General features: G+C 37.7%; 1 protein-coding gene across 1 annotated transcript in view; it reads right to left on the bottom strand.

The window, feature by feature from the left end:
- The window catches only part of adck1 (aarF domain containing kinase 1), a 167,320-nt gene that overhangs the window by 17,745 nt on the left and 123,518 nt on the right, over nucleotides 1-26,057 (bottom strand). Inside the window, exon 8 of the mRNA XM_079832759.1 lies at nucleotides 24,138-24,335. Coding sequence (XP_079688885.1) covers nucleotides 24,138-24,335 — 198 coding nt within the window. The remainder of the gene's footprint in view (nucleotides 1-24,137; nucleotides 24,336-26,057) is intronic.

Below are 26,057 nucleotides of genomic sequence, written 5' to 3'. Positions count from 1 at the left end.
GGGCCTGAGTATATTTATCTTTAATGAATCTATTACTATACACACACAACTATAGCCGATTAACTTTTTTAAGAGCAGAGCAAAACTTGAAAATTCCATGCCACAATTTAAAATTTCCCCAATATTTCCAGGTTTGTGTGAGGGGGGGTCACACTAATATTTGCATTTCAAAAATATGTCACGGACCAAAACAGTTTGTTGCAGAGAGAATTCTTTAGGCCTTTCAGCCTGAGATTTTGGACTTTATTTGTTTAATTTACTTGAAGTGTAGCCGTTTCATGTGGCGCTTTATCTTTCTCCGTTATATGCTATTTTTTTTACGTGTCTGATGATGCATTCTGCTTTCAACAGCCGGGCCCGATCTCTCTGCTTTCGCCTCCTGCTTTTGAAGTTCAACTACAAGGCATCTCTCCACTTTAAAGACGAGGGGTAATCATGAGGTAAGTCACCCCGCTGCTCCGTTCATGCGCCATTGTCCCCTGATGACTCTTGGGTGGATGTGGTGCGCTGTATAAAAGGGTCAATCGCTCTGTGTGGACGTGATTTGGACAAAATCAGAGACAGACCAACTGTGTCGTGCTACCAGCTCAGACAGCTGGAGACAGAGACAGTCCTGATTAGCCATGGCTCTCTCTATCTCTGCCTGCTCAGAGCAGCAGAAGTTGAGAATATGGTCATGTCCTAGCGGCCCTCCCTCTGGGGATCTTGTTGAAGAGCCAGAGACAGCCCAGGACTGCACATAACTAACCGGCCAACGGAGTCACTAACCATCAAATCAGTCGGCATGCAGGAGCACAGAGATTGATAGTCCGTCCCTCAGTGGAATACTTAATGAAGAAAAATGCACAGCTTGCCCCAGGAGGAAATAAGGAAGAGGATGTTATAATAACAATGCGGCCGTCCTTCTGCATATTCACGAGTGCTTCAAATACACACTCCATTTCATCCCTGTGAGGAGTCAAACTCACTACATAAAAGGATTAACTGCTTAGTGCTCTCAGCTCTGCAGCTTTCTGTATCAAGGCACTAAGGAAATGGGTCAATCTGATCAAGCGAACGAAGGTCCGTTGGGGATGCAACCTTCTGATCTGAGTAAAGACCTATATGTGGCACAAATAAGCACAAGAAACATGCACAAAAGACTTCAAAACAATGCATCGCTATAAACTTTTTCAGAGAATGCTGAAAAGTGAATACTTTTGGAGTACTTTACACAGTAATGTGTTGTAGTCCAGTGTTTCTGAACTAGTTTTTAATCTGGACTCATAGTACCAGAACTCTTTATGGTACAAATGTATACTGGGCGTTACGCACTGGCGTACATAAACACTGGGCGGCTAAAGTAGTTGTTTATGATAAGATTGTGATAAGAACAAGATTGTAATACCATGCAGACGTTGCGCTGTTCCTGGCTGTGGAGAAACATCATCTTTGCATAAGCTGCAGAAGGGTCCCGATGTCAGAGAAAAATGGATTGAGTTTTCAATGAAAGTCAGTTTTTCCATTTTTAATGAAAGTCCTAGTCACATCAGTGCTGACTTGTGTGTTTGTACCGTACATTTTACCAGTGACTGTTTTGAGGACAAGTCACAATACGATACTGGCTTTGCCCAAAAACTTTTGCTCATAGATCAGGCTGTGCCAACTGTTCTGGAACCAGCAAGGACCTCGCACACTGTACGTAATGTATTTCATTTGTAAACCGGTAATAACAGTTAAATTCATAATGAATAATCCTAGTATTTTTACTTCAAAGAACATTCTCTTTATAATGGCTGAATCTGTCGATCACCAGCACGACTTTATCCAGACACTTGCCAAAATTCCCATTATAGTGACGTTCTTAGACTACACAACGAATCTCTTACTGTATTTACATCGTGTCTGCATTGTTAGTTAAGCTGAAAGCGAAATTGTGTTGTAATGAGCAGATCACGGCTTTCACCTGATAAACAGACTGTCTGTCATCTGCTCAATGCTCGTCACTGAAACCTTCCATGTGATGGGAATAAATCTAAATATAATGCAATTGCAATAATCAACACTTTTCACGATTTGTTAATTTTGACAGCTGTAATAGTAAAAATGTAGTAAAAGTATTCAAGAGGTTTCCACATGTAATGCTTATTTCATTTGCAAAGATGTCAGCCAATCACATTGTTTACACTGAAGTCTTACAGCAGACACGCCCACAGCGTTCAAATCAGAGGGCTAAAATCAGGGTGGAAAATAGTCATTTATTTCTAAATTATGACGATTTTTTTTTTATTTAAAAATCTTATTAACATTATAAGTGCACCTCAGGAGACATTATAAAATAATTTAAAACAATCCAGTTCATGACCCCTTTAATTCTACCCGACCTTAAAATAACATTAAAACCGAGCATGTATTTTTAACAGTGTAAAAACAGGAAAATGGTGGTGTAGTAAAAGGTCAAATACATGACATCCAATCAAATGACCTTTGCAGTCAAAACTGACTGCATCCACAGAAACAGCGTGCATATGATGTGTGGTTGCGTGCAGAGTATGCTGCCTTATCAAACTGCATTACTGCCGTTCTCAACAATGTACCTTGGTAAAAGTGGGGTTTTAGCACTAGGCATGAAGAACATATAGACACAAACTGTGCATATAGATCGATTAAGACTCAAACTCTCTTCAATACAAAAACATACACTGTGTGAGTTCTTGTTTGTAATGTTGATAATATACAAGTAAGAATGCATCTTTCCCAAATATCCACACAATTGGAAATGAGACTGATTTTATTTACAACCGTTCAACAAACAAAGAGATAATATTAAGTGACATACATTTTAAACAGTTTTATCAATACTGCTGTATTTTCAAATCAAAATCTCATACTCTCTTGAGTAGGTACTTATTTGGAATAAATAATTACTTCACGACTGCTAAAAAAGTATGTTCTATATAGTAAGAATGTGTGTAGTATGAATGTAGACCATGTTGTCATTATCATGTGACCTACCAACGTCAGTTGTGTCGCTTCACTGCCATTCACAAATCCTCTCCCGTGGCCTCATGGGATATTAAAGTGTCCATTGTATATTGTATGCACACTTCAGAATATCACCGGAAGAAGTAGGTCACCCGGGTACTTTTTGCCTACTCTTTTATGAGTAATGTGAATTCAGACATAGACTACTTCTTTTGTCACATACTGTTTTTCGCCTACTATATAGTGGGGAAGTATGTGATCTCGGATGCAGCCAATGATTCGATGGCTAACTCATTAAGACAGTGACTTGCCGCCACCTACTGCTGGTTTTAGTTTGATATTTAAAAGAATAACTTCGTTTTTACCATCATTTCATATTTATCTGTTAACTTTATCATTTAAAACATCTCATAATATTATTATTGCAATATTTGAATTCATGCCAGCTCTGAGCAGCATTAAACAATGCGTGAATACATCTAGATGCAGCATGTGACAGCAGTGCAAAGACGGCTTTTATTGATGATTTCATTTGATTGAAATTATTAGGTTAGTTTAATTGATTGATTTATTCATCATTTTAATAATTAAATTAATGGATTTTTAAGAATTTGAGACATAGGGTTAAAAAAACTGTGCACTTATAAACATAAAACATGCACCTGAAATCAATTGAATGGGGCAAATATTGTCCCTTAATGGAAAAGGAGAGACTACAGTCTAAGTGGAAGAGAGGGGTACTCAGAAGGATGTTAAATGCCTCAGGGGGAACACCACTCTAAAAAGTTTGGGAACCACTGCTTTACAGGATGAAAAAAAAACCCTGAAATGACTTGGAAGTTTGAAGAGAGTCGAGGTGTAGGTACTCTAATCTGGAAAAATGGCCCAGAGGTACAGTAAATACAAAGCTGACTTAACAAATGAGACAAGGGTTTCTTGTGGTCAAATGCTGATAAGACACTGTCCTCTTTTGGGAAGAATATGAAAACAAAAGCTAACTTGATGCTAAACCAACAAACCTTGAAGTGAATTGGTTCCACAATACGACAATACACATTTTGAGTGTTAATACAAAGCATTATGAAAAATGTTGGGGATTTTGATTTGATTTTACTGCGACCACCCTATTGCATAGACGCATCTACTCTAAACGGAATTAAAATGTCACGTCTTTACTCATCCACTGAGAATGTACACAAGCACAGTGCTTTTGATGCATGTTTATGAGAGCTGTGGCTGTTAATATTGTTAGCTGGGTTAGTAGTCGTCGAGATTTATGGGACTGTGTGCATGATGGGAGGTTAGGACAGTAACTATTAAATTCTTTACACATCAGAAATTGATTTAACTGCTTAACAAGCTCACTGGACGGAGGACTATTTAGAGCTCAGCCTTCTGACAGTAAGCCACACCAGGACAACCCAGCTTTCCACAGCTGTCCGCCAAATAAAAAGGCCAGAGCCATTCAGAGGATAGCTTAAGTTCTTTCTTTTAGCTGAGTGTGTGCCCCTGTCACAAAGCCTGAGGCTCAACATTGGGTACTTCAGAAATAGAGGCCTAGACTAAAACAAGCACACTCAAGTTTTCGTTTCCCCCCCCTCGCTCTTTCTCTTATAGCCAGCTAGGTGAAACTGACAGGTGTGAAGCAATAGGGATACAGACTTTCAAAACTGACCGTTCTGTTTACATACTAAATCTCTGCTCTTCTCTGATGGACAGGCAAAAACAGCTGACCACATGAGGGATGGACATGCTAGGGAGGCCGAACAGTCTCTCCCTAAACTGTATGCAGCTCCGGGGCAGACATTATGAGACATGGGGCTGATCAGCAAGGACAGCGCTATGAACAGCCCCAAAAAAGCTCTCCCCTGGGACAAACACAAAAGCAATTACACAGGAGGAGGGACATTCTTGCTGCCTCCCAAACCAATTCATTATTCACATATAGGCCTTTCAGGGCTCTATGCTAACTGAGCAGGGAGTAGTAAGGAGACGCTCTTGCCAAAAGGAGTTAACTGACTACCAATTTAAAAAAAAGACAATTAAATCAAAATAAATTCTATACTAAAATGCAGAGCCATAGCCTTGTGTTTTTGGTGAAGAAAAAAAAAGACTAATACTGTATATGCTGCCATCCTATACTATATGAAACTAAAATGTAGTATATTTTTATAATTTACATTTTTTATAGATAGATAGATTTTATAGATAGATATTGTGAAAAGGTTCAATATTGAAGACGCCTGGTGCCACACTCTAATCAGCAGTTGTCCAAAAGACGACCATTGACACCTTGCAAAAGGAGGGCAAGACACAAAAGGTCATTGCAAAAGAGGCTGGCTGTTCACAGAGCTCTGTGTCCAAGCACATTAATAGAGAGGGGAAGGGAAGGAAAAGATGTGGTAGAAAAAAAGTGTACAAGCAATAGAGATAACCGCACCCTGGAGAGGATTGTGAAACAAAACCCATCAAAAATGTGGGGGAGATTCACAAAGAGTGGACTGCAGCTGGAGTCAGTGCTTCAAGAACCACTACGCACAGACGTATGCAATACATGGGTTTCAGCTGTCGCATTCCTTGTGTCAAGCCACTCTTGGACAACAGACAGCGTCAGAAGCGTCTCGCCTGGGCTAAAGACAAAAAGGACTGGACTGCTGCTGAGTGGTCCAAAGTTATATTCTCTGATTAAAGTAAATTTGGCATTTCCTTTGGAAATCAGGGTCCCGGAGTCTGGAGGAAGAGATGAGAGGCACACAATCCACGTTGCATGAGGTCCAGAGTAAAGTTTCCACAGTTAGTGATGTTTTGGGGTGCCATGTCATCTGCTGGTGTTGGTCCACTGTGTTTTCTGAGGTCCAAGGTCAACGCAACCGTATACCAGGAAGTTTTAGAGCACTTCATGCTTCCTGCTGCTGACCAACAGGACTTGGCATCTGCACACAGTGCCAAAGCAACCAGTACCTGGTTTAAGGACCATGGTATCCCTGTTCTTAATTGGCCAGCAAACTCGCCTGACCTTCCCAGAAAATCTATGGGGTATTGTGAAGAGGAAGATGCGATATGCAGACCAAACAATGCAGAAGAGCTGAAGGCCACTATCAGAGCAACCTGGGCTTTCATAACACCTGAGCAGTGCCACAGACTGATCGACTCCATGCCACGCGCATTGCTGCAGTAATTCAGGCAAAAGGATTGAGTGCTGTACATGCTCATACTTTTCATGTTCATACTTTTCAGTTGGCCAAGATTTCTAAAAAGCCTTTCTTTGTATTGGTCTTAAGTAATATTCTAATTTTCTGAGATACTGAATTTGGAATTTTCCATAGTTGTCAGTTATAATCATCAAAATTAAAAGAAATAAACATTTGAAATATATCAGTCTGTGTGTAATGAATGAATATAATATACAAGTTTCACTTTTTGAATGGAATTAGTGAAATAAATAAACTTTTTGATGATATTCTAATTATATGACCAGCACCTGTAGATAGATAGATAGATAGATAGATAGATAGATAGATAGATAGATAAATGGTCTCAGCAGCCTTGTGAATAGGTTTTAAGAGAAAACTCTTAACTAAGTACTTTTACTGCTATTTAGGAGAACTCTTAATGCTAAGATAAAATGTTTTGTGAATACAGCCTGAGCTTCAGTCACACACTACAGCCGGCAGACTTCAAGGAAACCACATTGTTTCGCATTCAAAGAAAATAGCACTTTTCTCTGCCTTTAAGAACTGAAAAGTCATGAGATGAAGAGATACATACTGTATGAAGTATGAACAATGAAATGTCAGAAAAGACACATACTGTATGAACAATGCAGCACTTTATGAACTTGCATTTAAGCACTCATATCATTTATGAGAAGTTTAAAGGGGTTGGAAAACACATTGTTTTGAAGGCTTGATTGTGTTTGTGGGGTGCACTGTAACATGTGTTCATGCTTCGTTTAAAAAAAAAAGCATTATTTTTCATATATTTGACATTTATTCTACACTGCTCTGTCCCTCCTTGTAAAACGGTCTGATGCTTTCCGGGTTGTATGAAGCCAGTCCCTCAAAAATACGCAATGGGCTCAGATTGGTTAGCTGGCCCAGTGTGTTGTGATTCGCTAACCGCAGTGCACGTCGGAAACGTCACGCCCCTTACCTTACCGGTAGACTGTGCTTTGGTCAGTATTAGAAACGATGGTGTCAATAAAACCACACCAATCTGAGCCCGAATCAGACCCAGAACATTTTAGTGAAGATGATCGAGCAGAACCTGTTCAGTCCTCAAGAGTAAAGACTGCGGATCTATAGTGATCGCTACTGAATGGCACTGTTACTTTTGTATTTTTAGAACGATTATAGCCAAATATCTGTCGCAAGAACTATTAACCCAAAACACTAAACACTGGCTTTACTATAGTAGCCAAATCACACACAGAACCATGTTTAGCATGCCTGTAGATAAATAATACATAAAAGCTCTAATCAAAGAATCATTTACACTAATGCCAAGTTCGCTGTTGAGATTTTAACGTTAGTGTTTGTAACGATAGGTGTTCGTCGGATAACGTTAAGTATGAATAAGCATTTAACAGACTGGTTTGCAGTGTTGTCATCTGTTTACTTCCTTGCTACAACCTATTACAGGAAAACACATCGATGAAAAATAAATCAGACTTACAGGTTGTGGCCCGTAAACAGCTTCTGTTTGTAAATCCAGCTTTCAGGTCAAGCAGTTGTGCATATCCTGTATTGAACTCGCGAACATTGTGAAAGTTTTCCTCCGTGAAATGTGCTGCGGGAGGGAGCCCCGCACGCGTCGTGCATTCACACACTGGCCGCGTTTGTCTCACGCAGCTGACGTTGTGCAAATCCGGTGTTGAACTCGCGAACATTGTGAAAGTTTCCCTCCGTGAAATGTGCTGCGGGAGCCCCGCGCGTGCCTGTTCCCTTCTGTCTCATACACACGTGCATATAACATGTTGTATGTTAAACGCTCTGCAACGCACCCCTGTCCCTATGAAGGCTGAACAAAGCAAGTACCCCAGACCTGCAATCCGGATTAATATAACAGCGTTTCCTCGGCATCGCGGCAACAACACTCCAGCCTAACTATACCACAACAGCGCCGCGATACAAAATGGCGCCCCCGCCCCCCCTATTTAATATTCTCGGAGGAGGGGTTTATGTAAATATTGAGCCTGGTGATGTCACCAACCCTGGAGGAATGTGTGTAGTCGCCTACTGGCCGTTTGCTGTAGTTCTTAGAAATGGATTTCTTTAAAAGCAAATATCTCCCTTTGCTTTAAACTTTGAACGTTGTAACTTTGCAGATGTTGTTTATGCTAAAGCAGCAACATTACACGCTAGCTAAAGTTAGAATAGTGAAATCGTGGTTTACCACCCCTTTAAAAGGTCAGAGCTATTATGTTCAATTCCATGTTCTCAGCCACATCTGAGAGGGTCAGCTTTGTCAGACACATTTTCCATCACACAGAACTCATCTCTCATTCTGCAAAATGACTACAAAAAAGAAAGAAAGTAATATGTAATAAATACAATTCCTTTCTTGAATATTAAAAAATGGATAGTGATGTTAATTTATTATTATTATTATTAAAAAATACAAATAATTTAAAATCAAAATATGCAATAACAATAAACTACCATTAGACTGATACAGACAGGCAAGCAGTGTAATGCCAGGCAGACATGTAGTGCACTCAAATTTACTGCTCTAGATGTCCTCTGGGTCTTTGTTTTCACTTAGCATTCTTTGGTTCAAAGCTCAGTAGTTACTTTTCCATTTCAGCATAAACCCAATTTCAGATAACAGACCCAAAGTCAACAAAACAAAAAAAAAACTTTGATTAGGACCGAGGAGAAACCTCTGAAGACAGAAGTGTTTGCAGAGGAGGCCTCTCTTCATCTGCCGGAGGAGATCGATTCAAAGGAGATTTTCTTTGTTTCACCTTGTTAAGTAAAACTGTAGGCCATCCGACCGCATTCATGCGATAAACTTCATGTTTACGTACAGACAAATGCTTGACTTCTCACAAAGCAACTATATAAAAAGTCCTTTCATGCTTGTATTGTGAATAGTATTGATCTTCTAGTCTTAAAAAAATCTTGACGTGTTGTTTTGTTTGTTTTTTAAGTTAACTCATTCACTCCCTGTTTTTCCGAGCTGTTACTCCTCCTTGACGTTCCTGTTATTTGACACTTTTCTGCCCATATCTATGATCTATTGACATGTCTCTAGCTCTCTCTTTCTCCCTTTCTTTGCTGTCTCCCCCGTCGTCTTTCTCCATGGAGTGATTGCAGCTCTCAATTCATCCACAAAGCGAGCATTTCTCCAGCACAATGAATGTAAATTGCATTCATTTCAATTTCGGCACTAATGTTCTTGATGTTTGTTCCTGTTTCACGGCAAAACAAACAAAATGGAATACAGTTCCGTTCGGTGGATTGCAAGATTAGGGTTTAGAGCATATTTTGTAGCCAAGTCGTTCTGCCATCCCTGAGAGAAACTCCAGTTCATTTGGCTGCCGTTCCAAAGATGATTATGTTCTGTCTAATCAGGCATGTAATTAGACTGCAACAAGTAAAAAAAAGAAAAGAAAAGTATGACATTAAAAAAATGCATGTCGGTATGATATATGGACCTGGTCCCAGGACTTTTAGAAATAGAGAATAAAATATTAAAAGGATTGTTATTCTATGTTAGTTATTTTTAGTTGCATTCAATTTAATTATATTGGTAAACATTTTATAAACAAATATAGATTTGTAAACATGTAAGTTAACATTTCGTGCCATCAGTCATGCGCATGGTCAAGCTCCAGCGATATCCCGGTTCTTTGCTCATCACTTTGCTTGTCAACAGTTGCAATCGGATATGTCATGTTCGTGAATTAATCGTTAAGTGAAATTTGTGAACCAATTCAACAGGTTCAATGGAAAAAATCAGCTCATTCACCAATCGGACACCCCTCTTGCGTCTCAGAGGGGGTTGGAACTTTCTTCTATGTTAATATTAGTCTCTATTTATCCCGTGGTTTAGGTTTAGTCAGCTGGATCAGGGCCATATCCAGATCAGATGGAGGACCCACGACCACAACGCATCCCTGAAGTGTCAGCAGAGATCGTAGCTGCATCCGAAATCAATACTTCTCTACTATAAAGTATGCAAAAAACAGTACGCCAACAGAGTAGTATGTCCGAATTCATCGTATTCGAAAAACAGTAGGCGAAAAGTACCCGGATGACCTGCTACTTTAGGCGCGATTCTGAAGTGCGCATACGATGGACACTTTACTATCCCATGAGGCCAAGGGAGACGATTTATGAATGGAGGTGATGGGACGCAACTGACGCTGGTAGGTCACATGATCATTACAACATGTCGGATGTAGTACGTCCGGATTACATTTATACTACATTCATTCATACTATGGCTGCGTCTCATTTCGAAAGGTTGCCTCCTCCAGAGGTCGCATTTGAAGGCTGCATGCGTCATCAAGGCTGTCTCATTTCAGAAAAGTAAGTAGGACACTCCGAATGCGACCTTCAAATGCGCCCTTCTTTTCAGGAATTCGGAGTGTGCATGAGGTGTATCCTTCGCTGCTGCAGATAACCCACAATTCTTTGCGTCGCCATTAACAACCGTCATGCTTTTTAAATATTATTTGAAAAAATGGCGCCGCCGGCAGAAATACATGCAAGCGAAGATTTGGTGTTTAAACTGTTTTTGTTTTTAAGCTGTATTACCTCAAAAAGATAGTTGTGGTAAACAGGATTACAAGTGTTTAGTGATTTTTAAACGTCTAGAACAGTACTTTGCTGTCAAGGCAAGAAACATTTCATAGTCATTTTCAAGTTATAAATAATTTTCATTCATATAACTGGTGTGAGTGCGCAACTCCACTGTGAACGTGTTGGCATAGCAACGTGATACTTCCTGCCTGTGTGTCCTACGGAGGACGTCTCGTTTAATTCTGATTAAGGACACTCCGTATACCGCATTCCTTCACAGGATGTGTCCTCCAGTGGATGCAGCCTTCAAAATGAAATGAAATGAGACACAGCTTATATCCTACGCCCCATGAAGCCTTGCATCAAAAGTGGGAGTGTCTTCCGGTTCGAAGTAAACAAGCGGGACTTTATGCATTTCCATCGTAGTTTATGCGCACGTTTTCGTATCGGATAGAAAATGTATCTGACTCAAACGAGCTCATACGTTTTTATGCATCTTGGCGTTTCCATTCAGCATTTTTGTAGCGATATCCCAAAATGCGCTTAAAAATTGTCATTCAAGCTATCCAAATTTGCTAACGGACTGGGAACACAACCTCAACGAACTTTCAAAAGGGTGAAACAACAGTACCTTTACCCTCCGCGGTAGTTGGTTGGGAGGATGACGCGAAGAAGTGGACTTGTATCATGTACGGTAGCATTTTTATCTATTTTCTAGATTCAGTAGCCTGTGATGGTAAGGCGATGAGCAATTTGAAAAGCTCAGAGGCGTATCAGTATCTGTCGGAAACGATCTAAAAGCGGACATTGAGCCGAGCCTGAGCCTACATGTATCCCATCACAAGGCATGGGTGCTAGCATCAGTGACAAGTGAAGTACAGACAGCGGGATGTTCATGTATTAGGGCCAGGACGCTGTTGTAGTCATGCAGCAGCACTTTTGTGGAAGGTCAGTAAAGTAAGGACAATTAAGGGCATGAAAATTGTATTGTTTATTGTATTGTGATATTATTAATGAACTAATAAATGTACTAAACTGAAATGTCTAGTGTGTGTCATTCATGTTGAAAATGTTAAGTGACCTTCACTTAACCCTTGTGGCACCATCTGATAATTTATTTTTTTTTAATTATCATTTTGAAACCTTGCCAATGATCCGAAAAACACTCTTCTACTAACTACCTCCTCTTCACTAACTAGCACACACAATACCACTGGTATACTACTTCCGCCGCCTCACCGGAAGTTGTACCCACATTCTTTTTTTACAGTAGCGCCCCCCCGGAAACAGGTGGATAGAACGTACTTTTTTAACGGTCACGAAGTTCGTTCAAATTCAAATGTAGTACCTACTCACATAGTACATGATTTCGGACACAGCCTGTGTCAACTAGACTCTCCCCTGGGAAGGCCTCATCGACACAACAGCTAGTGGCACAGATCCTCAACAAAACCGTCTCCATATGGCGTGATGAATCCGATCATCAACCTGATGGAACTGGATTAAATATTTTGAATGTTCCGATCCCAATCTAACTTCTGATCTGTAATGCTGCCTAAAGCTGCTTTGAAACAATCTGTTTTGTAAAAAGCGCTATATAAATAAAGGTGACGACTTAATTTGTAATAATATTTCAAATTTGTACTGTATTTTTGATCAAATAAATGCAGTCTTTGTCAGCATAAGAGATTTCTTTCAAAAACATATATACACAAGGACTTACAGTCAAATAAAGAGAGTGAATGGATAACAGCATATTGTAGAACATGCTGGAATAGAAAATGTCTCTAGTTGTACAGAGGGCTAATAGGGCTGTGGTTTCTGTGGGCTGTGGTGGTGCTGGGTTGCAGGTAATTGCTGAGGCAGACCTATGAGTAGCTGATGGAGAGAAAGAGAGAGAGCAGCCTTTTATCTGTGGAGGTCTGGTAGATCAGGAGCGCACGCTCTCTAATGAGGGGGCAGGCCCATATTGACCAGCACTCCACTTCACTTGCAACACTAATGGTGTGTGTTTATCAAAATGTTTGAGTGGTTTTGCCTTTACTGCACTTCAACTACAGAAACCTGTAGCTCTGGTTGAGTTGTGTGTGTGTGTATTTTATTTTCAGGTGGACTGTCGGAATGAATGTTGCTGTCAAGAGGCAAACAGCAGAAGTGGTGTTTTTTGATATTGATCTAATTTTGTTGGTTATAAACACAACAGTCTGGACACACTTGCCTAAATTTAGGGTTTTCACCATCTTAAAAACTTTTCCATCTTTTACACTAAGTAAAATTAGTGTATAAAAGTATAAATTGTGCGTACATATTTTATTCACAAAACTAAGACTTTTTTTTTTTTTTTTTTTTTTTTAATGAATGAGCTATCCCAAACAATGAAAAGAAGCCAACAAGTTATTTACTGAAATATAAATTGATTTGAGTCTGTTTTTAGTATTAGGATCATGTGGCACTGAAGACTAGAGTAATAATAATGCCGAAAGTTCAGCTTTGCCAACACAGAATAAATGCAACCTTGGTGAGCAGAAGAGACAGTTTGTAATTCGTAATGTGTGTATGTGTGTGTGTGTGTGTGTATATATATATACACTATAAACCCTTATAAACTGCGTGGATCAAAGCAATGAATTTAATTAACGGATCAACAACAAGCTGGAGTCATAAAAAAATAAAAAAATCATAATGCATTCAGTGTTTAATGACCACGTATAAAAGCTGAATGCTGATTGGAGATTTAATGCAAGTGCATCTCTATTCAGTGTTAGAATGACAGAGAGAAGCTTCTCTGATGCTTCCGCTGGTTTCTGTAGAGACGACTGCATTAATATTGATAGTCCTGTACAAAGCAGGCTGGCTGTGAATAGGAAACACACTGCACTGGACACAGAGTGTTTATTAGATACCGAGAGCCCTTCAGACGGTCTGGAGGGCACCTGTGATATCAATCACACAATAATAGAGCACAAAGCACTGTTACCTAAACACCACACAAACATATACATATACATGCAAGTTATTTAAAATGTTAAGTTAACTCTACACCTCTAGAATAAGTGACCCAAAAATGAAAAATCTGCCAATGAATTGCTATTTAAGCTTTCAAACTTCAATAAAGCAACATCAAAGTTTTATAGAAGTGGTCCATACGAGCTGCATTAATTCGGCAACTCACATTGTTAGTGTGAACACACCTTAAAATGTTTCCCTATATTTGTTACATCTTGATAAAAATGCAGCCTACACAGGTACAACAAAATAAGTGCACACACACAACACCATATATTATCCTCCTTAGAAAATAAAATGTTCTGTTCTGCTCATGCTGTCAAAACAACAACTCAAAATCAACAAATACCAAATACAAATTCTGAAAACGCTGACATCTAGCCTCTTGAGAAAATGGATGACTGTGGCCATGCACATATCTAGAGCAAGAAATTAAATAGGTTCAAATGAGCAGCACTTTAAAAAAAACACTTGAGTCTAATATTACAACATGTATTTTTGTATCTTGCATGCTCAGCCTCTCTAGACATTTGTGGGGTGCAAAAATGTCCATCCAGCCAAAAATGATAACACACCACTTTTCTGACATTTAACATTTGAGCAAGCACTCACAACAAATATTCTATTCTATGTTAAATTCTATGCTAAAATGTAAAGTCGTTCAGTTCTATTAGTTCCCTCTGTCTTACAAAAACTGCTGCAGGAAAATTAAAGTCTTGTTTTTCTGCTCATAGATTCACCAGTAAACAACTCTAATGACTCTAAACTTAACCAGCATACTGACTTACTGTCTGTCCAGCTCTGCAGTTAAGTGAAAGACTCTCAATCCATCTTGAGAAAAAGGTTACTTTTCCCTTTCTGGAAAGTACATACTGGCCATGCATTCAATAACATGGAGTTAAACAAAGAATTCTGAAAGCACAACATAATCTCTGATGTGTCTAAAATCCTGATTAGTTCAGAGTAATCTGATCTATTAAACGTAAAAACAAATTAATCAAATGAATACCTGGCTGCAAATCTGAGCTGGGACAATAGCAAAGTTAAAACGTAAAATAAAACAAAATATGGCAGAAAATAAAAAAATTAAAAAGAGAGAATGGGCTACTGACGCCACGAGGTCTTGGAGTCAAGCATGATTCATCTTGTACAATAGATCATTACAGATGTCTTTAACCTTGTCTACTAAATAAGCATATTTAAGAAAGACTTCCTCAGTCTACACTGCAAAAAATAACAAAGAAAGTAAATTAGCAAACGGCTATTTTACATGCAATTGCACGTCTCTTATATAAAATTAGCTTCTTGGTATAACAACAAACGTCATCAATCTTTTAGGTTTAACTATCACACATCAAAGTCAAATACGTTTTGGTAACGCTTTACAATAATGTGTTAGCATTAGTTAACTACATTAGCTCTTCATAGTTTCAACATTGCATAATTTCAACATTTACTTTTACATTATTCAAATCAAATGTTAACTAGAACTAACAATGTGTTATTTTTTAAAGGGGTCATGACATGAGAAATCAAATTTGACTTCTTTTTGACATCTTTTGACATATAAGTTTCAACTTACAACATCATTATAAACAAAGCATTTATTTAATCAATACTGAATGTGAGCGTCACGCCGAAAGCAAATGGAACCCATTATGAACACTGACGCTGTCTACACTGGATGCAGATGCGCGTTCCGTTTCTGACATACTCCACGCACTTGAGTCTGTTGACATCAGGACAAATGGAAAGAGTGAAAGAACGTTTGTTTTAACGGACTCAGTGTAAACAGGTTTGTGTCTCTGTACAGACTTCAGAAGGATCCCAGCATCAGAAACAAATGGATGGTTTATTTTAATAGCATCCCAGATCACTTTAGAGGATTATGCCCTATCATACACCCGGCGCAATGCGAGTGCAAGTGTTTTTTGCTAGTTTCAGCCCGACAAAGTTATCATTTTCAAGCACCACATTGTTTAAATAGTAAATGCACTCGCACCCATCTGTCCGCCCATGGGCGTGCTGGTCTGACAACGAGGAGTGTTCAGGCGCATTGTTGGTGCGTTGCTATTTTGAGGCCACTAAAAACAACTTCGCCATTGACTGCTCAGTAATTTTTGCTTATTACATACACAGGGACGCACAGCAGCACACAAACATTTTTAAATATTAAAAAATAAAAGGATTCTTCTCTGGAGAAGCATTCAGTCTTTCTGCTTGCAAATTCTGCCATGTAAATAGCAAATCTGCCACGGTGCAACCGCAACTGGCTTTTAAAAGGAATGGGAGATGAGACTGATTGGTTTATTGCACGTTACGCCCAAAACACACCCATGACTCATTAACAGGTTAGGTACAACCCTTTTGGACCATGCGCCTGGTGTGCTGACCTTTTTTTTCTGTCGTTAAACTAGCAAAAGTGGATTCGGACACGCCCCAAGTGCACCTGCGCCATGCGCTTCAGACCATGTGCTTAGAACGTTAAAATAGTGCCCTAAATGTTTGTTGAAGCATTTTGTTTTATAAATGTGGAACAGTATAATGGATAGTTCGCAAAGAAAATTTTGTTGAAAGACTGTCAACAACCAACTGTATTGGACCTGACAGCAGCTGCTTCACAAACCGTAAGTAAACGATTTCATAATGCTTTGTCTGCAAAGGATGGTTTTATATGGATAATGCTCGCAAAACACTTACTCACGTGCAATAGCAAGTGGCCGTTGCAATTGTTTTCCTGTGCAATGACGTTAGCCAATCATAACCTTTTATCAGTTACCGTTTACTGGCAAGCTTTAAAGGAGCCGCCCTCCTTTAAGGGTGCGTTCACACTTGTAGTTCGGTTCGTTTGGTTCGTTTGATCCGGACCAAAAAACAAAAACAAAACATATAGTCCTGGTCCGCTTAGCGTTCACACTGGCATTTTTAACAGCGAACCTAAAGTTACCAAACCAAGGGCATAGGGATACGGTCACAACCTGATTGGTCGGCTTTTATGCCGTATATTTCGCGACGGAGCTTGCTTACCGAACATTCAAAAAAATGCTGTGTGCTGGATTAAATGCAATCATTTTCTGCGTCGTGTACATATGGTTTTATTTTTACCAGCTGAGAACTCACGGAGAGCTCATACAATTTTCTAAACATTCAAAACAGCACCAGGATTTCCTCTGTTGTATGCAGAAACGAAGATCTGCATATATTGATGAGGCACTTTACCTCCTCCTTGCTCCACGTTTGCCCTTACTCATTTTGGATGCACCGATATTTCCGCGTCGTCAAATCAGCTGACTTGTAGCGGCATCTTGTGACAGCACGTCCTGTTTTTGGTTAGTTTACATGTCTTTGGTCCGTGTTGCGTTCATATATCAATCGAACCGCACCAGAGTTAGTTTTGGAAGCGGACCGAGACCCATCTTTTTAGCGGTCTCGGTCCGCTTGTTTGGTGCGCACCAGGGTTCCTATGGCAGCGTTCACATATGTTTAAATGAACCGCACTAACTGAACAATCGCACCAGGGTTCGTTTTAATCGAACCAAACATGACAAGTGTGAACGCACCCTAAACTGATAATTTTACAATGGGGGTCAGAATGAAGGTTGAAATAATTGATTATGGATTTTACGTTACTTTACTAACATTATAAGTGAACCCTTAGGGACATATAAAAAAAAAAGAATCCATGTCATGACCCCTTTAATAATTAACATTAACAAAAATGTATAAATAGCTATTGTAACAAATTTATTGAGAATTGTAACTGTTAATGAATTAAGCAATGTTAACTAATTGAACCTTATTGTAAAATGTTAATTTTGTTTTGTTTTTTTAATTAAGAAAATGCACCATTTACATGTATCCCCAGTGGCCTGTTTGCTTTGTAAATAACCCTCTGGAAGCAGTCGAGAAGCAGTCAGTGGATGGTAACAGAGTGCTGGGGGGTTAGATGAGGCAGGTGTGAGGTGTGTGTTTGCATCTGTTCACTCTGACCTGTGAGGTGAGCCATGCAGACTGCTATCCAAGATTCAATAAACCACTACTACAAATATGTTCTTGAGCATAGCTTTAGGCCTGTTACAGTCCACAACATTCCACACACAAAACAAAAATGGTTACACTCGAAAACACATCATTAAGAGAAGATGGGCATGCTAAGTTGTCACCACATGACATATAACTCAAATGGAACAACAGCAGTGCAAAAACACTAAACAATGAGGGAGTAATTTGAATGATTTATTCATGCCGTGGTGCATGCTGGGAAATAGAGTCCAGTCATTAGCGCTGCAGAATTAATTGATTAAAAAGGGAAATTAAAAAATAAAATAAAAATAGAAATGTCAAAAAGGTTGCAAATCCTTATACGACTAAATCAGCATTCTGGTAGCTCAACTTTTAGGTCTGCCAAACAAATACATGTACACTGTTTAACTGTTTTTCTATTTTAATATATTTTAATAAATGTAGTTTATTTCTGTGATGGCAAAGCTGTATTTTCATTACTTCACTGCCATAGCAATTACTCCAGTCTTCAGTGTCACAAGATCCTTCAGAAACCATTCTAATATACTGATCAAGAAATTGTATTACCAATGTTGAAAAAAGTTGTGCTGCTTCATATTTTTTGTGGAAACAGTGATAATTTTTTCAGGATTATTTGATTAGTAAAAAAATTAAAAGAGCAGCATTTTTGAAATAGTGGTAGGCTAACACTTTACAACAAGGTTTCAATTGTTAACCTTTTTTAACAACATGAACTAACTAACAATGAACAATAACTCTACAGCATTTATTAATCTTACACTGTACATTTTTTAATTTTAACTGTAAAAGACTAAGGGCCCTATCATACACCCAGAGCAATAATTTTTTGTATTTTGCTAGTTTCACCCCGATGCAGTTATCATTTTCACGTGCAGCATCATGTTGTTTAAATAGCAAATGCACTCACGCCCATCTGTTCGCCCATGGACGTGCTGGTCTGAAAACGAGGAGTGTTCAGGCGCATTGTTGGCACGTTGCTCTTTTGAAGTGCCATTGACCAACAAAAACCTGGTGTGAAGTCAATGGCGCAGTATTTTTTGTGTTACTTAAAGTTAGTAATATGCGCCTATAGGCGGGTGCACAACACATGTACACTCTGCTTATTACACACACAGGGACGCGCAGCAGCACACACACATTTTTAAATATTAAAAATAAATGGATTCCTCTCTGGAGAAGCGTTCAGTCTTTCCACTCGCAAATTCCGCCATGTAAATAGCGAATCCGCCATGGTGCAACCGCAACTGGCTTTTAAAGGAAATGTGAGATAGGACTCTGATTGGTTTATTGCCCAAAACACACCCATGACTCATTAAGAGACTATGTACAACACTTATTGACCATGCGCCTGGCGCGGCGACCGTTTTTTTCTGTCGTTAAACAAGCAAAAGTGGATTCGGACACGCCCTAAGTGCACTTATGCCATGCGTTCAAGATTGTTAAAATAGGGCCCTAAAAATGCAAGAGTAAAAACTAGGGGTGTAACGGTTCGTGTATTCGTACCGAACGGTTCACGGGGTGAGTTCCAAATGGAATCAGTATTCCCTATTTGATCATCCCTATGTGAGCAGGACACACGTGTACCGTATGTAGCAGTTTGGAATGCACTTGGCAAAGGGAGCGGCGTAATTTCCTCATTATCTTCAGCTGGGATGTTCCGGTGACAACGCAGCACAGTGTCCGTCAGCAGATCAGGGTTGCCAGATATTCACAACAAAACCCTCCCAATCGCTACTCAAAACTAGCCCAAAACAAGCCCAGTCTCATTTCAGTGGGGTTTTTTTGGTAAAAATCTCTTATGGGGGGTAAAATATGTGTCTTTTTGGCAGGGTTTCCTGCTGAAATACGCATTCCCGGTGCTAAATATCACACAATTGGGGTCGCTTCAACCTGCGGACATGTATGAACTTGGCAACACTGCAGCAGATGTCGCAGTTTTATCTGCATCATTTTCTTTTTTTTAGCCTAACTGTTGCAAATAAAAATAAACATTTTTTATTTTAAAATGTTTATAAAAATATGCTTTGTAATACTGTATATAAAAAGTAATATAACTCTTAAAAATATGAATTGTATATTTATTTATGCCGGCGCTGCGTTGTCACGGGAACATCCCAGCTGAAGATAATGAGGAAATTACGCCGCTCCCTTTGCCAAGTGCATTCCAAACTGCTACATACGGCACGGCACACGCGTGTCCTGCTCACATAGGGATGATCAAATAGGGAATACTGATTCCATTTGGAACTCACCCCGTGAACCGTTCGGTACGAATACGCGAACCGTTACACCCCTAGTAAAAACCTGTTAATCGGTTAACAGCAAGTTCCAGTACTATATATGGACAAAAAACTGTAATAGATCTAATATTACATTTTGTGTAATTTTACAGTAAAATACTGTCAAATTAAAATTTTTTTAAAGTACTACAGTGAAAAACGGACATTCCTAAAATTCCCTGTGTAACTTCACAATTGATGGTTTTTAATTTCCATTAGTTACATTAGGGTTTTATGTTACATATGTTCTTAAATGAATGTTTATTTAGTAAAACTTTACAATAAGGTCTCATTTGTTAACAACATTAGTAAATTAATTAACTAACATGACCCAACAATGAGAAAAACAATTATTACTGTATTTATTAATCTGTTAATCCAAATACAGTCGTTCATTGTTTGTTCATGTTAGTTCACAGTGAACTAACTAATGTTAACAAATAAAACTTTTGATTTTAATAATGGATTAGGAAATGTTCAAATTTAACATTAACTAAGAAGAAGAATAAATGCTGTAGAATTGTTCATTTTTAGTTCTTGTTAACTAAAGTTGTTATGTTAACAAATGAAACCATTTACTGCAGTTTTAGAAAAAGTGCCATGATGGTGTTTTGTATTTGTGAGCATCACTCTGTGTGCACCTTCTATATAATAGTATTTACCTCTGCTCATGGTATGGTGAACTTTGATTCATTATGTGGTTTCCCTCTACCCCTAGTTTTATTATGGTGGATGTCAGTATATGTTAAAAGCACAAAACAGATTTTAGTAGAAGCATGGCCTTGCTAATTCAGCAGAAAAGATGTTGGATTTACCGGGTTAAAATTAAAATATAAATGAAGAAGAAACATGATTATGAAATAAAAAAGTGATGTCACAGGGAATTGTGTGAATGTCAGTTATGTTCATTTGACCTGGCATAATCAGTCATCTGTACTTGACAAATGATTGTGGTTCTGCTGATGTGATTTCACCCGAATCATCAACAAAACCCTTCCATAAAGTATATGCAACTATATAAACTCAAGAATTATTTTTCTTCTCTTCTGGACCATAAAGCTCTGTTGTAGTTTTTAGCGCCCATTATTCTGTGCTGGCAATACAATATGTCCTTATCTCTCCTTTCTTATGCAGATGAGACAGCCTCCCTTTCTGCAAATTCCACAGCTGTACATGTGAAATCCGCCTTTATAACTGCCTGTAATTACGGCAGACCAGACTACTTCAAAACATCCTGGTAATTTGATGATGTTGATGGGAGAAATGGCTGCTGAGACTTTTTCAAGGCTTGGAGAATCAGACACTTTCAGAGGGTTAGAGAGAAGGGAAGAGGTACTACACCCCGCTAAAAAAGCACACCCAACATGAGTGGCCATGGACCGGGCCATAATTATCCTCGCAAAGGCTTCGGTATAATTAATCTACAAAGAAAAGCCACCTGCAGGAAAGTGCACTCAAATGCCACATGCTGACATGACTAAGTGGAACGCTCCTGAAAATGATGAGGATCAGGAAACAAGCAAGCAGCAAATCAGCTAATAGTCAAGTATATCTGACAGTGTCAAACGCTGTTACTGTATCCTGTTTGAGAAATGAATCCAGCTTCATAAACGTATTCATATAAATTAATTTCAAATGGCTTAAAGTTAACTAAGCATATTATGTCAGAACAAGAGATAGTATTCAGTATCAGTACTACACAATTTAAGTTTTATATAATGTTTTTTTTTCATGTATAATGATTTAAACTTTGCATAAATGGCAAGATTTCAATAAATATGATTTGAATATTAATCAGTTAGCTATTTATATTAAGTATAAATACTAATCATTTATTACTTATATTTAGTACTATAAAAATAATATTATATATATATAAAGTACTTATAAGTATTAGTATAAACAAAACTAATTATTACATAGTGTATATTCAAATTAACTTTAAGTGTTATATAATGCTTAAAGCCTTATAAAAATGTAAGTTGTTAATATTATTTAAATATTAATAATATGATTGCTCAGGTTTATAAGAGTATGCAACTATATACAAATATTTATTATAAGTATTAGTATCAATAAAACAAATAATAATTATTATATTTATTTAGTTTCCTTTTTATTTTGGATGTAAAACATTTTGTGACATTTGGTCTAGAAAAGCTATAGAAATAAAAATTACTTATTAAATATATTAAAATTAAAAGTACTTTAAGTGACATATATAGTGGCTTTATATAACATGCAAATAGTTTGTTAATATTATTCTTAAAATATCACAAACAATTTAAGCTATCATAATAATTTGATCGCATTCATTCGTCAGGTTTATAAGAGGTAACCAAGTTTAATATGCAGTAACCTGGTAACAAATCGTGTCAGTTAAGACTCATAAAAATTAAATGCTCTGTTATACTATGCTTGTACGGCCCAAACTCCTTTACGTCCTGTAAAAGGTTATGTAATAAAAGTATAAATAAATGTCCCTGACACCCACCAGATGGCCTAACGTCCCCCACAGAGGCCAGCTCCGGCCAGGCCTGGCCTCCAGAAACCCTCTACCACAGCCACACTGATCCAACAGCACTCCCCTGGCCACGGGGCCACCAGGACAGCCACCTGGACAGTTAGTTATGCAGGTTTAATGAGAGGACAGGTGAGCATTGTTCTGTCATGTGGTCACTAACAACTGTAAGGCACCTCGGTTTTCACAACCTCCGTTTACCCTGTTTGTTTTCTTTTTTTTTACATTGCCTGCAGAAGTAAAGGTTATTGCTCCCTGGTTATTGTTAATTTACCACTACATCAAGCAACTGTCTGCATTTGTCCCTGTAAAAAATGTAATACCAGTCAAAAGTTTAGAAACTTTACTGCATTTATGTTTCTCATTATCTTAAAAACCATTTGAAGTTCATACGTTTATGCTGAAGTGCTTCAAATTTGTTTTGTACACAAATATAAATTGCACATAAAAATTACTACAGAAAAAACCAAATGTAATTTCTACTTGAAAAAGTTTGTTCAGGCAAGAATAAAAAAATAAATAAAAGAAAAGTACATTCTATATTAGTACTCAATTAAAGCTTGTAGAAATTAAAGCGCAGATATCAACATTATGAAACTTTTCTGATAGTGTTCTTCCCATCATGCACTGGGCCTTGAATAATAAATACGGTTGATTTTTTTGCTGTTTTCCAGCTGTTTTTACATAATTGCTTTTGTTGTAAGGTTTAGTAACTTGCCATTTTGTGACATTTGGAGTTCATTTTCTACTCAAAACCTTTACCGTCACAGTGTATTTTATACCAAGTACTGAGATCTCTATGTTCGGGTGGGTATTGATTTTACTATTATGTGGATATGGTGTCTACACAATATCTACTGTATTATTTACTTATATGTTTCAAAGTAAAGCATACACTTTAAAAGCGTGGTTTAATTCAGCATTATATTTTTGAGCAAAAAGTACTGCAAAGGAAACTTCAAATAAGTAGAAATTACTCAACCTTTTACTGGCAAAGTTAAAATTACTTATTTTCTTTGTTCATTTTACTTAACTCAGTTAAGTAGAGTTTACTTAATTCCATATGTGAAATGTACTTAAAAGATATGCGTGCAAAAACTTGCAAAGGAAAAAAAAAATGTACACATTTTTTTCAGTGTTCGCCTTTGTATAAATGGATCTACACTGAAAACATCACTGTGACATCTAAATTAAAAATCAAAAATATTATTTAACATCACTTAACCAGCTATATACATCAATTTATACCAACAAAACTATTTTGTAAATCAGATAGAAATAGCTCTCTCTCATAACAATGGCAGGCTGCCACATTTTACAGTGTATGCATGGATGAATTGGATGGAATAGTAAAAGATAAACAGTGTCCAGCAGTTTAAAAAGCACCCCACAAAAATGTTAAAACTTAGGGGAAAAAAAAGTTTAAACTTAAAAGATTTGTGTGTGTTAGTTCAAGTGTAAAATAGCATCAATAAAGAATGAGTAGGTGTGTCCAAACTTTGATAAAAAGTAGACAAAATATCCTTGTACTATGCAAAATAAAAGGCATCAGTTATACTTTATAAAGATTATTACCTCAGATTGAGTGACGGGTGTCTGGCTGATGCCAGCATTAACTGATGTCCATGAGCGGGCGGTGAGGACACAAGCGAACAGAGGGTAGAGCTCCCCTGTGCCCAGACGCCTACTGTAGCGCTCTATGCCTTTCAAGTCTCCCTTTATCAAACTCTGCCACAGCCTGCAGTAGTCCAGCCTGAAGTCCTGTTTCAGCACCTTGGACAGAGACACAACTTCTGTTAGTGTTTGAGGTATTTGAACAAACGCAATAGAAGCTTAAAAGTAAAAGTGTGCCATTTCTACACTACTAGAGCAAACGGAATAGTAAAACTAATGAATATTGTCAAACTGGTTTCTCTAACCCAAAAGGATGTCCCTGCCAGGCTGGTCGGGATGTTTACCCTCTTTAAGAAGTCTCTTATGCTCACCAAGGTTACATTTATTTGATTGAAAATACAGTAAAACAGTAATATTGTGAAATAGTATTACCATTAAAAATAACTGTTTTCTATTTTAAAGACCCCCTGTGGTGAAAATCAAGTTTTTAATGTTTATATGTCTATGTGGTGTTTTTAATATACTTTCAGACAACACCATTGTTGCTTACGAACAGATTATTTGTTTGTTATATAAATTCAGTTATATTACGTTAATCCGGTTAACTGATCCAAATATTTATAATTAATTGTAATAGTTAGAGTTATAATATTTCCCCTTTGAGCTAATTTGTTACAGGAGTCTCAAGAGAAGCCATGTTATGCCGGTATATCTTTCTGTTAATATGAAAAACAGGGTACTTTTAGAAATATAGTGGGTGAATTATGTATATGATGTATATTATGATGTTGTGATGAACTATATGCCTTTCTCCATGACATTCTATGATGTTCAAAGCGCTTCTAAGGATGTTGATTTTTGGAGGGAAGACTGAGAAGGCGAACGGGAACATGGTTTGCGTAACATTAGCAACACATTATTTGCTGTTTGATAGCGTAGTCAAGCAAAAGGATAATCATATTAAATACAGTTATGTGTCCGACGTTGTAAAAAGCGATACCATTTTGCAGTGTTTACTATAGTAACTTGAGTCAATGTTAACAGAGTGCACTGCATCTCTGAGCTGGTGTGAGTGAGTGGAGGTGGGGCTAATTTGCATATTCATGGATCTGTGTATACTAAATGAAGGAAGGGTATAGAGTTACATTCAAGCTATTATTACCTTATATTCAACCTATATTAATGCATGAATGAAAAAAAGTTTCACAGGGATTTTTTTTTTTTTAAATATATAATTTTGGTGACCAAAGATGAATTTTAAGGGAATAAAATGATTGACTACAGGGGGACTTTAATATATTTTAAAATGTAATTTATTATTAAAGGCAAAGCTGAATTTTCAGCATCATTACTCCAGTCTTCACTGTCACATGATCCTCCAGAAATCATTCTAATATGATGATTTGCTGCTCAAGAAACATTTCTTATTATTTACTAATGCAGTAAACAGTTGTGCTGCTTAATGTATGAGGATACATTTTTTGGGCGATTATTTGATTAATAACATTTTTTTGTAACATTATAAAAAGACTAATTTTTGATCAATCAAATGCATTCTAGCTGAATAAAAGTATATTCTTTCCATAATTTTTTTCTGATCTGAAACTTTTGAATGGTTAACACTTAAAATAATAATAATAATAAAATAAATACATCACAAACACCAATTAACTAATAATCCAAAGACTGTGCTCTATCTAAAGAGTCTTAGACAGTTGAATAAATGGAAACTTGTGTTTCCTTATATTGTTAGTATTGCAGAAAGAGATTACTTGATCGTTGCTAATATGAAATCTTGTGGGCCTCATTAACTGCTTCGGGTTAAATTAAAGGCCAGCACATCCCTCACTGAGATGAACAGAATTCACTAGAATACCACTA

Source organism: Gobio gobio (genome assembly GCF_949357685.1).
Source record: "Gobio gobio genome assembly, chromosome: 13".
NCBI classification, from domain to species: domain Eukaryota; kingdom Metazoa; phylum Chordata; class Actinopteri; order Cypriniformes; family Gobionidae; genus Gobio; species Gobio gobio.
The sequence above is the reverse complement of the archived record's forward strand: the minus strand, read 5'-3'. Positions and strand labels throughout refer to the sequence as shown.